The 15,638-nt window shown below is 34.2% G+C and overlaps 1 protein-coding gene and 1 pseudogene across 1 annotated transcript; both read right to left on the minus strand.

Annotated features, from left to right (window-relative positions):
- Positions 1-4,453: 4,453 nt before the first annotated feature.
- Positions 4,454-6,013, minus strand: LOC100159467 (annotated as a pseudogene).
- Positions 6,014-10,627: 4,614 nt separating this feature from the next.
- On the minus strand, positions 10,628-11,743 carry LOC100575082 (protein CASP-like). The gene is made up of 2 exons (XM_008180178.1): positions 11,512-11,743; positions 10,628-11,307 (listed from the first exon to the last, which is right to left on the minus strand). Exons 1-2 carry the CDS (start codon positions 11,741-11,743, stop codon positions 10,628-10,630), a joined length of 912 nt encoding a protein of 303 aa, XP_008178400.1.
- Between the last annotated feature and the right edge of the window lie 3,895 nt (positions 11,744-15,638).

Genomic DNA, 15,638 nt, shown 5'->3' on the forward strand with positions numbered 1-15,638 from the left:
ATTTGTTATGCACTGAGCTGTGCGGGGGGTTGCTATCGTTAGATCCATGATAGGTGCTTTGTTTTCCCTTGTTGAAGATCACCAGTCCGACAGAGTTGATCATGTCCATAAGTATGTCTCCTCTAATGTCATTCTACGGGAATCCCCAGTCTGTGTACTAAGGGTTGAAGTCTCCTGTGAGGAGGGCTTCGGTTGCCTCGCTTCTTATCGACTTCTCTAACCTGGTTATGAAGTCATTGTAGTCTTGTATGCTGGAGTTGGGAGACCAGTAGCAAGAGAACACTCTTAAGTCATGGGCTTCCACCCATCTGAAACCTGCCTCTCCTAGTCCCTTCTTGCTCAGCCTTGTTTTGCTGAAGTTCACAATTGCTACCTTGCCCGATGTGTCAGCGTACCAGTTTGGCCCCTCTTCCCGATGGAACTCACTTGCCAGTGCGAGGTCGATGGCCTCCTCTGCTGCAACTTGGTGCAACAGAGTCTGAGCTGCCTTGCAGCAGTTCAGGTTTATCTGCAGGTATTTAGGCATGTTGGTGGGGTTTTGAGGCATCAGGTTCTCTGTCTGACTCCCTTTTCTCGATGTCTGATATGTTCTTCTTGAGCAGTGCAATGCGGTGTGCGGTGTACTTGCTACTGCTAGGGTAGTGGTTTGTTGGTTTCTTTATGTCCAGGCATGCAGCGCAGTATGGGGGTGATGTGCAGGTGGACGCTCTATGGTTTTCGCTGATGCATAGACTGCAGGCTTTGGCACGGTCCGGGCCCTTGCACGTGTGGGTGGTGTGCTCGTATCCGAGGCATCTGAAGCATCTGGTGGTTGTTGCTTTTAGTCTTACTCTTTCGTTTATCCATCCGATCCTTATGTGGCCCTACGTTTCCCCGATTCCGGGCTTCACTGTTATGGAGTCTGGGGGGGGGGCTTTTGAAAGTGGGTTTCGGGGGGGGGGGATTTTTTTTTTAAATATTAATATTTCTTTGGATTTTGACTTTAAAGACTACTTCTTTCTAAGTATGGCAGGGATGTCTTCCACTCCAAATACAATATTTTTTCTCTTACTATCAGCTGCCGATAGGTTTCAAACAATTGTCATCTTTCTTTTGTGTGATGCATTTGAAGTCTTCATTATTGAAAGTTTTACAGAACTTATTATAATATTTAATTTTGAGCCTTCTGGGGCATTACTTAGTAATTGTAGAGCATCATTCAATTCATGGTATTCATCATTTATTATAGTAGGAGGACCAAACAGATAATTAGGAAGCCAATCACTTAGTGCGAGAAAGGTTGTATGGCTGTCCAATCTATTTTCTATTGTTTTCTTAAATAATAGGAAAGCTCCTATTTCTTTTGAATATCTAAAGATCCCTTCAGTAGACAGTAAATTGACAAACCCTATGTTTCCTTAGTTGGCCTTGTAGCAAAGTGTTATGATAGGTGCTGTAATTATCCGCTGCAAAAGTTTATAGGAAGGCGAGACATGTTTTGGATACTATAGGTTTCTTCTCCCCATTGACTATTCTGTCCAGTATCCATGTTGCAGTGTTTCTGAGGAAGATACTTATTTCACTTCTGAACCATTCAGTTGAGTGCCTATTGAACGTAGGGTAATTCTTAGCCGATATGTTCTTAACCAGGTCCTCGAAGGTTTGACGTACTATTCCGGGTTATCAACCGCGGAGAATAGTTTCGTCGTGTGCGGATGAATTTTAATTATCGCTAACCAATAAATACAATGTTCATAATATATAAAATTGGATTGATATTTTCAATAATTAAATAATAAGAAATAACACTAATGCTTGTACAACCCTGCTTACGAACTATGTTAGTAGCGTGGACACATAGGTTTTTAATTATAATACTAACAAATTCATAATAATAATTTGACGATAATTGTTGGCGTAAAGCCGACTCACAACACCCGTGTATTGGTCGATAGTGGCAATGAATGATAAAAACTTCCCGTTGACCAGCGCTTGTAGATGATGGAGTCCAATGTGAATATGATGGCGATCGAGGAACAACGCAGGTTTTGATTAAATAAGTATTAGTTTAAGGAAGCGAAATAACTTCGCAAAGCGCAAAATCGCACGAGACACAGCTCAACGACCTGCGTGTTCCAAGGTTCGACGACGACGACGACGACGACCTTCTTAGACAGCTATGTCGACCGTCTTTGAAACCGTATAAGTCAGGCGGGGGGTTATCACTCTGTACTCAACACTAGATATATGATATTTTATTGTTTCCGGTATGCTCTCTCTAGGATGCAGATAGGGAATGATGGACATTTGGTTGGACTGTATTTTGAAACTAAATTTCATGGTCCCAGGTTTGCTAGTCCTTTCTATATATACTATTTTGCCCGATTCATCTTTGAGAACTTGTTCTTCACCACTTATTTTAAGTGTTTTCATTTCTTTGTCTCTCAAAACATAATCCTTTTCTATCCTTTTTAGTTGTAGTATCAAACTCTATTGGTGCTGGGTCTGAGTTCATGTTTTCTAAATCTGCCATTATTATGTCTTCTTGAGCTGTTGTCATACCCATTATTTCATTAAAGTCATTTATCACTCTTTCTTTTGTTTTCATTATCAACCTCTTGATGCTAGTCTCAATCATATCTAACCAATGCATCTTTAAAAATACCGTTATTTCTGATGGTGCTTCCTTGAATTCTGCGAAACTCACCATACTACAGGTTATACTTGATATAATGCTGTTTTGTGACAAAAATGGCCCCTAACTGTATCTTTGTAATGGAATTGTATAGTTTCTCTACCCATTCTGTAATAGAACCATATTTCTGGGTTCAATCTTGATCTTATTATATTGCAATTTCCACATACTGGTAAATAGGTTATATTTGGGTAAACTATTTCGTTGGATACTTCCATACTCAATATCGTTTTTATTAGTTTTATCTAAGAAGTTTCTAAGTGGTATTGGTTTTCAATATAATATTTTAATTGGCAATATTCATATCTTATGGTTTCTACAATCTCAGCCAAGTCTCCTTTGGAAAACGATAATAGATAACACAATAATTGTATATTTTGACTGAAGTCCCTATTCACCCTCTGGTACTCAATAACTCTGCTTGTGTTAGGTATTACTACCCAATTTCTTGACTGCATGGCTACTAAGTGTTGGTTCATTTCCCTTCCATAGTCTATTACTAATGGTAATATTCTTTTCCTACTGTCCATAAATATTCTTATCTGTCTTATTTGGTCAGCTATGTTCATACCATCAGCAATCTTACATTTTATTAATTCCCTAAATTTTCTTCTGTTATGGTCTGGTATGTTTTCGATATAGAGGCTTGATCCCAGCATTACCATTTCAGACATCAATGTGGTTCTCATGTCATGGGGTATGTCTATAGCAACTTTCCTAGTTTCTACCCACTTCCTCTCAAAGACTGGCCGATTGAAGGATATTTCACTCCTTTTCCAATTGATTGAATTGTATGAATCTATCAATTCTCTTGAATTTTTATAGATATTTCCCTTTCTTCGAAGTCTTCTCTCATTTGTCTATCTATATACATAGAAATCAATTATTTTTTACATGATATCGCATTGTTTATTCTATAGTCATCCTTTTCCAAGTATTCCTTTTTCTCTTCTTCATTCAGGTTCTCCTTGGCCCATTCTTTATTGCACAATATAGGGTATTTCAGATTGATGTTTATCATGACAGTTGCCACTGGATCAGGGTCTCTAACTGCTTTGGCATATTTTTCCAGGGTGTTAAATGAGGATATTGGCATTGTCTTCAACAACTCTATTGTTCTTGAACCGTTCCTATTATTTTCCTTTATTATTTCCCTTGCGGCTTTAATTGTAAATGATTTTCTTGAGGCAGCTATATCTTTAATGCTAGCTTCGGTATATTTCTCCATTGCGTAATAAAGAGGATGTGTTTGCTCCGACCATTGTGAACAGGTTTGAACAGGCTTTTTTGTCCAAAAGGATTGGATCGTCTGTTTGCCATCATATTGGTTAAGAAACACTGTATTAGAAGTTTCATAGTTCTATATAATAACAATAATGGTAATAACAATAAGTAATTAAATATTATATATTACATAATGTATTATAATTCATTTATTTTTACATTAGATGTTGTCAAATGTAATGTAAATAAAACATAAATAATACAATAAATATTGTATTTCAACAGTTATGAACATTTGATGTATAATAGTGCAATGCTTCTCAACCTTTTTATAACGGCCTCCCACCTAAGAAGCAAAATATTTTTCAACGCCCCCCCCCCGCCACTTCATTTAAATAAAAATAAAAATATTATACATGAAAAGTTTAATATTGAATAATTAATAAATATAATATATATATATATGTACAAATGTGAATATAATGAAAATAAAATGTAAAATTTATGTTTAAATATAATTTAAGAGGATAATTAAAATGTTTTTAAATGTATTGATCAGTGAGATGGTTGTGCTTGGTGGATCCAGAGCCAATTTTTTTACGTCTGGTTCAATGTTTGTGAGATGAAGGCGTAAGTCTCCTCTTTTGACGATGTCGAGTCGATTTCTTTTTTTAGTTATTAGATTCGTTACCGCACTAAATCCTCGCTCAACGAGGTAAGAGGAAGGGAAGGCAATTAATAATTTTTGTACGACAGTCCACAGCCCAGGATAAATTCGACTGATAGTAGACTGGAGTCAAAATTCTGTGAGGTTATCACCATTCTTAAAACTTGCTTTTAACATCTCGTTAGTGGAAATTTCGATCAATTCTTCATGATACTGTAGTTTTGCTGATTCAATATTTACAAAAGGGTTTATGACCCATTGAGGAACTTCCAGGGACAAAATATCTTCAAAACGTTGTGAAAAATCTTTATCCAAAGATTGAAGGTGTTGACAGTAAATTTGTGTGTCATCAAACGAGATCTTATTGTTCTTGTGTAGATCTGACAGGATTGGAAACTGGCTAAACTCATTGCGTCCAAAATTGTGCTTCCATAAAGTTAGTTTTTTTTGGAAAGCGGAAATAATAGATTTAGTTGAGAGAATTACTGCGAATTTTGTTGACAGCAGAGATGACATATCGTAATGACTGATGCAAACGGTCGCTCAGGTTTTTCGCCACTAAATGCTGTCGGTGAATCACGCAGTGAACAGCTAAAATACCTGGTACTTCTTTCTTTAAAAAGGCGATAAACCCACGATGACGACCCACCATTGCAGGCGCTCCATCAGTGGCAACAGACATAATGTTCACAAGAGGAATATTCTTTTCTTTAAAATAATCTTTGACGGTATTGAAAATAGATTCACCTTTAGTATCTGCTATCAAGGTTCTTGCAAAAAGCATCTCTTGTATGATTTTTCCTTCCTTAAAAAGTCGAACATACGCCAACAGTAAAGCCTCGTTACCAGGCAATGTCGATTCGTCAACTTGAAGGGAAAATTTTTTGGATACCAAGAGCTCGCATAAAGAAACTTCTACGTCTTCAGCCATTTCATCAATTCGTCGTCGCACAGTATCGTTACTTAATGGAACTTTTTTAATGACATTGTATGAGGCTGAATGGTGTAGAACTGTTTCTAGAACTTCCTTGATAGCTGGTAGTATTAATTGTTCACCAATGGTATGGGCTTTTCCTGATTTAGCTATTAATTTTGATATATTAGACGAGGCTATTAAACCATCGTCACATTGTGTTGAAGAAGTTGTGAGTAAGCCTGAGACTGACGGTGCCTTCAAAAACTTGTCCCTAATATTCGTAAAAAATAACAAATTTTTATTTTGTTTGTCTGGGTGAATTTTTTGAAGATGCTCTTGCAAACGCGACGGTTTCATTGCTTCTGTTGCACAGTAAACACATAGGAAGCTGGGCGTTGGACGGTGATGGAATAAATCCGTACATCAAGTAATTTGTATTATATTGGCGACATTTCCTTTTTGCTTCTGACATCGTTGAATAATATACAATTTTAATATAAACCGAAACATGAAACGAAAACTAACACAACTGGCACGGGTAAAATCTAAATGTATACTGAAAGTACAGTAAGAAAAAGCATAACGCAGTTAAAGAGTAATAAAGATAATGATTCGTTCGAAAACGATTACGGATAAGCAAACGTTTGACGCTCTGGTATGTGTAGCTTATATTTCATAATCACGAGTTTATTTTAGTAATCGATAAAAATTAAAACATTTTCCAAGATAAATCCTTGGTGCGTTGCTTTGAACGGAAAAAAAGTTCACCGCCCCCCTATCACCCAAAACGATCCCACCGCTCCTCCCACCGTCCAAAACGAGCTCACCGCCCATCTGTACTCCTTCACTGCCCACCGGGGGGCGATATCGCCCCCGTTGAGAAGCACTGTACTAGTGCATTCAGAAATTTTACAATTTAACAGATTACACTACCTTAGCATTGCATTCAACAAAACTGGTGGTACTGCATTTTGGCGTGTTTTTATTATGGTGGTTTCCCACTTATTTTATTTGTTTCTCAATTATCCTAAAGTAATTATAATATGCATATTATACTAACCTTTTTAATTTTCTCATTAATACTTACTTTGTAATCTTTTTGAACAGGATATACACAAAAAACATTCAAAATTACCATCAATATATTATGTCTGTTCTGCACTTTCCATACATTTCAGTATTATCCATCTGTTACATGTATCGCATTGAACCCAATCTACATTCAACTCTTTTATATGTCAATGTTGTTTATCCTTACAGCCACAATACAAACAGATATCCCACATGAAATCAGATTTTTCCAACAATAGAAACCTCTCTATACACCATTGGGCAGATGTCTTCATTGAATTTAACGTTTTCAATCTTATTTTTTAATATACACTCTACATAGTAACACATAAACTCCACAGTTATAAAAAATCAGTGTCTGGTCGTTTGGGATATTTAGATCATTTTTGAAAATCCAACTTCGGTCAATCCTCTCTTACCTTTTCATAAACATGATTTTTTTTCAGTTTACCTATTATATTCACAAAGTTATGTTTACATTTATTATGTTCCATAGTTATATGGGTCAAAATAATAGAATTTATGATTTTCAAAGTCTGCAAACATAATCACCCAGTTGTTTCCCTTAACTTGTAATGGCATTAAAAGTAAACCGTTTTCTGGAACAATTATAGTTTCCAAATTACAATTTTCATTTGAAAGATTTCTATTTAAAAGAGAACTTGTTTGGCATCTTAATATTTTAATTTTATTCTTAAACTCGCAATATGTCTCTCTTATTATGCCCAAAGCTATCTCAAAAACATAATTATCTAACCAAATCAAGCTACTGAAACATAAATCATAACACTTAGTTTGTCTATAACACTATAATAACATCCGACTACATAATCAAATTGTTTTCCACCTTTCTTCAAAACGGGGCCATAATAATTTTTATCCTTTGGTAATCTATTTTCGTATAAATCCATTTTGCACCGTAGACCATCTACTAGAGATTTGTAACTTTTTATAGAAACAAAAGATTCTGATAATACCCTTGTATTTGGAGTTACTATTTCGTCATCTGTTTTTTTGGGAATCAAGTGAGAGCATATATACATTCGGTGTTACATTCGATGTCATACAAATCCTATCATATTTTATATTTTCTATCGGGGATGAATGCTTTATCTGTGTCTGAAGTTTCTTCGTTGCAGATTTTAAACGACCCTGGAAGTAGAAACCCGTTTTATTCTTTCTAGGTCCCCATTGTTCTTTTTCCTCGTTTTCATCAGATAATGACGAACCCAAATTAATAAATGATGTACATTCTTTTTTTGCAGTTTTGTTTTGTTTATTTTGGACCAGATGAAGTGAATAATAATTTGAAGTTATATCTAGCAGTACTTTTTTACATTTACTCAATATAATACTACTAGTAAGTTGAACAAATCGTCCACATTTCATTCGCCGACATTTTTTGTTTGTTTTAAAATCTCCAAATCAACTCTCAGCTAGAGCATTGTTTGCTCTGTCTGTGAACCCATATTATTTGAACTGCGTCACGCCTGTCCACATTGGAATCACCGGAATGATCGACCCCACGATATCATTGTGAAATTCAACGCTATACAATGGACTTTCTTCAAAACTAGGACACATTTTTAATGTTTCTTTTACCCGAACAACTATATTTTCAAAACGGGACAAAATTTGAACATCTTCTTAACTTGTTTCTTGGAATATTAGAAGAGGAACCAACTTTACATAGTTTAAAGCATATTTTGTGAGTCATTATGTACATAGAAAACAGTTATGGGCTGCATGTTACAGACAATGCTTAACACTAATAGGGTATTAGAGGCACTCCATAAGACATTGAAATATGTCATTTAAAGGGGAAAAAAAATCAACGTCTTGATATACTCCTCTGGAATTTGCTAAAAAACTGTGAAGGATAAGAATTTTGAGCGTCTTGTCAAGTTGTGCAACGGTGGAAAAGTAACACATTATGTTAATGCCATTAATAGTCGTCATCGTTCTGCAGTTTAAATACATGATTCTAAAATTAATAAAACGTCAGATATTACTTGGACTGTGGTATCTGAAACGCTAAATCAAACATATTTAGTTAAAAAATGTGAATCATGTGAATGTAAAATTATTTGTCTGGATACAGATGAAATTTGTATGAAAATGTCTGATATGCAACAAATTATTGCTCCATCTGCAGTTACCATTGTAAATAAAATTCTCTATTTTTTATCTACAAATTCTGATTGCACCATCGTTTTACCTACATAAGTCTACCACAAAAAAAAAATCAAAATTTGGGAATTTTTGAATTTCTAACAGTTATAACTCAAAAACTAAGAGTTTGCGCAATTTTTTTTTTGGCACCATCGTTTTTAAAACGTTGATTTACCTAGGTTTCGAAAAAAAAATTTGAAAATATCGCTTGGTAGCTTAACTGCAATTGTTCCTATTTAAATAAGTAATGATTCAATAACTACAAATCAAGTTTTGTTATAATATAGGTTCTACGATTTATATGTTGGGACATAAATTTAGGTGAGCAGTAGGTATCTTAATTTATAATCGGTAGTTCATAGATACGCGAGGGTATCGGAAATATTACGGCGGTATTTGTATATAATGCATTTTATAATGATACGAATCGTACCGGACGAACGTTAATAGACAAATAAACGGCGCTCCCGAACAAGCACTCGTCGCCGCCGTCGGCCGTTTGCGAATTGCGAATAGTAGGCGTGACTGAAACACCGCACGCTTGCGGATCGTTAAAACACTTAACAGCACATCCTCTTGGTCGTTGCACGCGTAAATTTTTCGTGACACGTCCTCTTAATATACGCGAAAAATTACAAAAACATGAGGTTGGTTTTTTCTTATAAGTATATTAAAATATATTGTATATTATAGTCTGTGGTTATCACTCATTTTTATGATAAGAATCTTATCTCTCCAGAACATGGTCATTGGTCTAAGTCTCTAAGGCCAATGTTCTTAGACGATAAGGTCCGTAGCAACACTGGACGTGTAATGAACGCGTTCTTTTTTTCAACAAACGTGAACGTGAACGCGTTCATTTTATTGCAAAATGAACGGGAACGTGAACGCGTTCGCCATTTTAATGAACGTTCCAAACACTGGTTATAATTGCTATGTGCCAACCCAGATTATATTATTATAATACAAAACCAAAAAAAACTATTATTATATCTTAATGCCGAAATTGTTATTATCATAATGTCAAAACTTATTGCTATTTAACTTATAACCATGTAAAATAAATCCACATGATTACTTAAAACTCCCGTATTATTATTTAACATAATATTTTTCCCCAATATATATCTTCCGCATTCACTTGCGGATGCGTGTACAAAGCCTATGAGTTCCACCGACTTGGCCCTCGGGTCATCACGCGGTGTAGCTCATAGGTCACGACCAAAGTGTTCCCCTTTGGTCGTGGGTAGCTTTTGGTAGCCTAACAAACTACCAGATTCTTACAATATATTTGTAAAAACTTTTAAAAATACATTAGTATCAAGTGGAATGGTAATATCCATATAGCATAAAATTGTATAGCCGAATAACATTCACTTCCTCTGTATTTGTTATAACTAGGGCTCAGGTTTTAAAGCATATGCATTATATTTATAAAAGATTTATAAAAGATCAATCAATATATTGTATACAAAAAACTTTGGTGGATATGATAATAGAAAACGCAGAGCTGAAAAAAAAATTGAGTATCGAGTCATCGATGTGTGAATTCCAAATGAAGTAGCAAAAGTACGTCTCTGTGACGTATGTGCAGATGAATGGACTTCGGGGTGAATTTAAGTATAATTTTTGTAAATCGGAGGTGGCTGAACATCAGTTAAAAGGAGAATATGATGAAATAGTTAATCAAATGACCTAGTTTGAGGAGACATACGGTATGCGTCTAAGAATAAGTGGTTGACCTCAACACGGCATGTATACGAAACTCTGTGACTCACTTATGGAAAACAATGCTACACTTACTTGCCGATCAAAATGAATCGACTTTCGGTGAGAGTGAAAAATTGGTTATAATTTAACGGAATTGAACAATAAATAAAAATAAATTAGAATACAAAAATGTTCATATTTTGGACATATCATCGTCGTGTATCATTTTTTTCAAACATTTAATTCGTTCCGATAGTTTATTACTTAACTCCTTGAGTTCACGCTCATCCTGATCTTTGAACTCTAATTTCTTTTCAGAAATCTTCTGCTCCCGGGCATGCTGTTCACGCTCTGTCACCAACATTTTTGCTGACATCTCCTCGTTCTCCTTGATGTTTTCCATTTCCTGCTGTAGCCTATTTTTCATTGACTCCAAAAGTTTTATCGATTCGTGTTGTTCTGCGAGCTGACATTTCAGCTTTTTGTTTTCCATTAGCGATTCGCATAGTTTCGTATTAATACACTCCATGCTTGAGATTAACGACTGATTACTAGCCTTAAGTTTACCATTTTTCTCCTCCAATTTATTTTTCTCTTTGCATAAAGCTTCACGGGTTTCTTGGATTGTCTTTTCAAACTCGGTCGTTCGCTGAACTATTTCATTTCGTGCTTCTTGTAATTGATGTTCAGCCTCTTCTAATTTAGCGACATTTTGTTTCGACTCCTTTCGCAGTCCAGTCATCTCTGCCTGCGACGCGCAGACGTCCTTTTCGTATTTCATTTTGAATTCGCACATCGAAGATTGCAAACTCTCGTTACAGTCTTGTTCGATGCTCAATTTTTTCTCCAGCTCTGCATATTTCATGATCTTATCTGCCAAAGCGTTTTTTACACAAATAATTTCTTGATCTTTTAATTTAATTTCTGATTTCAATAGTCGTTGGGTATCATGAGACTTCTTCGTCGCATATGAAAGTTGCTTTTGCAGGTCTGTAATTTCATCCAAGTGGATCCTCTTAATGTTTTCTAGCTCTTCCTTTGACCTAGCCACCTGCGTGTCTAACTTATACTGTAAACAGTCAATTTCTTCTTGGTAGCCCGCCGAGTGCTTGTCGAACATACATTTATGCTCGTCAAGCTCTTGAATTAGTTTACTGTTTTTATTTTCCATCTCGTGGAACAGTTCATCCTGTTTTATTTTAACTGTGTCCAGCATGTCAAACCCCGCATACATCTTATCAGCCAATTTAGCGTTCTCGTCTTCACGGGCATCTAGTGTTGTTTCTAGTTCGTGTATATACGTGGCCATCTTTTCTATTTTACATATTAATTGCTCATTTTCACTGTCCATAATTTATTAAAATTTATAAATCACTATATAAAAATAAAAATATATTGTTATGTTTTTTTTAGACTGTATTAATAAACACATTCGTGTTGTTTGTTTACGAACATCAATACGTATCTAAGATCTATCATATTATTTGAGTGTTCATAATAATATTAGAATTTAAAATATTACATTGGCCAAAATAAATAAATAAATAATGTTTAATCAACTTTTATGAGTTTTAATTTATGAATTTTAAACGATCAGAAAGTTATACAAATTGATAATATGAGCAACCTCTAAATTTCTACTAAAAAGGCAAAAACCACATTTAAAAGTAATGGTGCCTGTTTATTTCTTCACACACACACACACACACACACAAATACGCTCGCGTGCTCGATATTATTGTAAAACCTGCAAGAATCTAAACATTTAATCTCACATAAATGTATAATTTATCGAATCGGTCGTCAACTACAACAACTGCAGTCTACAATTAAACGCACTCGCATACTATTCTACTGATAATAATAATAAACAATTTATATTTTAATTATTATTATTATTATTATTATTATGTGATACTATGTTATGGCTTCGACCAGGGACTGGAACCGGACCGGAGCCCTTACATACATTTTTTTAGGAACCGAAACCGAAATCTATATTTTGATGTAGAGGTTTTTACGGTTTTTTTAGGTTTTTTTCGGTTCCAAAATCCAATAGATATTTGATCTATGGTGTAAGTTGGTAATAACTAATTATTAGTAATAATAAATAATTATAGAATTGTAGATCTATAAAAGTTTATCAATGCTAAGAAATAAGAATATTATTATGTGTACAAGTCCAACAGAATAATAATTGTCATAAAAGAAATACCAAAAATCCAAATTTTAATTTCCATGTAATCGATATCAATATTATTGAATCGCAATTCGCAATAGCTGATGTAGAATTTCTGAAAATAATAGCAATTTGGACGTTTATAAGAGATTCAGAATTCAGAGTAAGTTGTCATATAAATTATAAATTATAATTTTACCTTACTAATATGCCTGCATTGATAATATTAAATACCTAAACCTAATATATATATTGTTTAAATTTATATTTTTATATATAAGTTATAAATTATTATATCAAACTGAAACATGGGTCACCCAAGTGTGTTAAAAATTCATTCTTATTTTAAATATTAAAATATATTTATTTATTTTAATTTATTATTTTATAATAATTCATTTTTTTATAATATTACCTAAATTCTGAAATAGTTACACTTAATTACAATTACCTGTCGGCTGTCACTAAAAAGAGGTTATTAATATTATGTTCATTTTTTTATATAGTCCTTTATTGATAAAAAAAAAAAGTCAAATAATAAGGGTTGAAACCGGTATTAACCGAAACCGAAATTTTCGGTTTTTGAGAACCGAAACCTAAACCGAAACCGATAAAATCATAAAGGTTCCAGTCCCTGGCTTCGACGGTCGTTTCAAGGTGTCTGGACGATTGGTAAACGATATTACATAATATTATGTCATTGATATCTGTGCATATACCGGGTGATTCTTTTATCAAACAACACTCATTATTTCAAAAAGTGTAAGTTTTTTTGAAAATATTTTTTTACATACTTGAAAGTCGCTCATAAAACAACGTTTTCCTTAAAAAATTATATTTTAAAATATTTTTTATCCTTATAATTTTTTAAGTTTTTTACTTTTTTGAATGCAACATAGGGTTTTAATTTTTTATTCCAAAGCAGAATATTTTTCTTAATATTTTGATACATGAAAATCGAATTTGGAACGAGTAGCTTATGAATTATAAATATTCAAAGTTTAGATGAGCGGAGTGGAGTGGTACGGGGTTACCCCGCGAAATGTTTGTCCACTCAACGCCGGTATCGAAATGTCGGGCAGCTTATCATTCGAGTAATGTATAAAATCAAAACCGATCAAAAGCTTTCGTATACCGCGCATCGTGTTGAAATTTTTTCTGAACTACTCAATACCCGTATTAACCCATATTCACCCAAATGATAACTGTTATGCGCATTGAGCACACAAACATTTGTTTAAATTTAGTATTTCTATTTCTAAAAACCTGAAATCATCAAGTTCCAGAAACCCGAATCAATTAATATTTGGATGAAAATCCTTGTTTGTAATATCTGTTTAACATAATCATTAATCATAACATTTTCCTACAATCATATACCTACTCTGGTTTACTTTAAATTACTGTGGCGCGTATAGAGATTGCTGTGGGTCATGTAGTTATTTGATGTTTCTGCTGCTGAGTGTAAAAATATGGTCTCAAAACAACTTAAAACTAATAGCAATTTATAACGCCTAACAACAATTATTACTGTATAGTTGTGATTTAGACATGCAGACTGTTATGAAATCGAACATAGTCAGCTAGCTCTTACAACATCCAATTTTAGTGCGCATCAATTTATATATAGACAACAATAATTGTTTAGCAATATTTACGAATCTACTTTATAATACAGAACTATTTGACATCAAACGATGTTTGTGAATTTGAGCGTAATAAATTAAATCATTAAGTATTGAAAATTAAGTAGGTAAGTGTGTAAAATATTTTTATTATTGATGAAAAGTACTTCGGCAAAACGTGTTATTAACATATTTTATATTTTTGTCTAATGAACTATCTTTTGATGAAATATTTTTGACAAACTGTCCTGGATCCCACAAAAATTGGTATTTTAAACAATACGATTTTTTCATATATGTCTGGTGTATAAGTGGCACCACTTGTTACTTGTCATTTACAGTCGTGTCCGTACAAAATGTTTATATTTTTTTGTTGTATATAGGTAAATAGTTATTTTCGTCTCGTTTTTTTTAAATTGAACATATTTTGCAGTTTGAATGTTTTATCATCTAAGCACAAAGTTTTTTTTAGGTAGACGTCGAGTTAAGGAAATCTTCCGGGTTTTCGAAGAAAAAAACATGTATCGACCTGTGAGGGCGTGTATTTCTGTTTGGTATGTTAATATTATTATATTTTATAGCATTAATCTAAAATGAATATCAAACGGTTATAATTTAATATTATCATATTATATCGTTATTGTGGGTATTATTCTTTTTCAATTATTAGTATGGATACAGAGTGTGCCAATTGTCGAAAAAAACTAATACACAAAGATATACTGGAATGTAACATATGCAAAAACTCCACCTCAGTCATTGATGCGTAGACATTCTGGGGCATCAGTGGATATCGTGACAACTACACATACTTCCGTAGCATAAGTTAGTTGTAAGATTATCGCCAACTGTTGTGAGCTCTGTGGTCATTGCACCAGACCGATCCGCGCATAGAGAGACCCCCTCTTATACGTAAATTGCATAATCCTATTTCCCATTGTATAACCTGTATCCTTCACACCTTCGTGTTTCGGTGCGCTCTGGTTCCTTGTTGTCCATCGTCGCGTCATTGTCAGCCACCATCAATCCGTTTAGCTGTGTGTTGAATTGCATATGTCGTGTGAGTAGGCGTCGTCGTATTGTCACCTCTAACAACGTTAATCGTACATGCAACTTTGGTTGCCTATCCTTGACGCCGTCAATCTGTTCGGTAGATACAATCGCTACAAATTTATTCTATCGAGCTGGTCCTTCAAATCATCAAAATACCCTACAGTCAAGGTAGTTGTCTTAAAACCTTTATAGCTAATCGAGTAAGTCAGATTCTAGAACTTACGGATGCGAGACAGTGGAATTATGTAAGGACCAAGGACAATCCAGCGGACATTATATCAATAGGAGTTAACGCACGATTTATTATTACCTCGGCGCTATGGTGGGAAGGACCACAATGGTTAATG

Source organism: Acyrthosiphon pisum, chromosome X, assembly GCF_005508785.2.
Source record: "Acyrthosiphon pisum isolate AL4f chromosome X, pea_aphid_22Mar2018_4r6ur, whole genome shotgun sequence".
NCBI classification, from domain to species: Eukaryota; Metazoa; Arthropoda; class Insecta; order Hemiptera; family Aphididae; genus Acyrthosiphon; species Acyrthosiphon pisum.

Coding starts and splice junctions, on each gene's coding strand:
- LOC100575082 (XM_008180178.1), bottom strand. CDS start 11,743: ATGGCCACGTATATACACGAACTAGAAACAACACTAGATGCCCGTGAA. Junction 11,308..11,511: donor CTACCAAGAAGAAATTGACT/GTTTACAGTATA, acceptor ACGCTTTGGCAG/ATAAGATCATGAAATATGCA.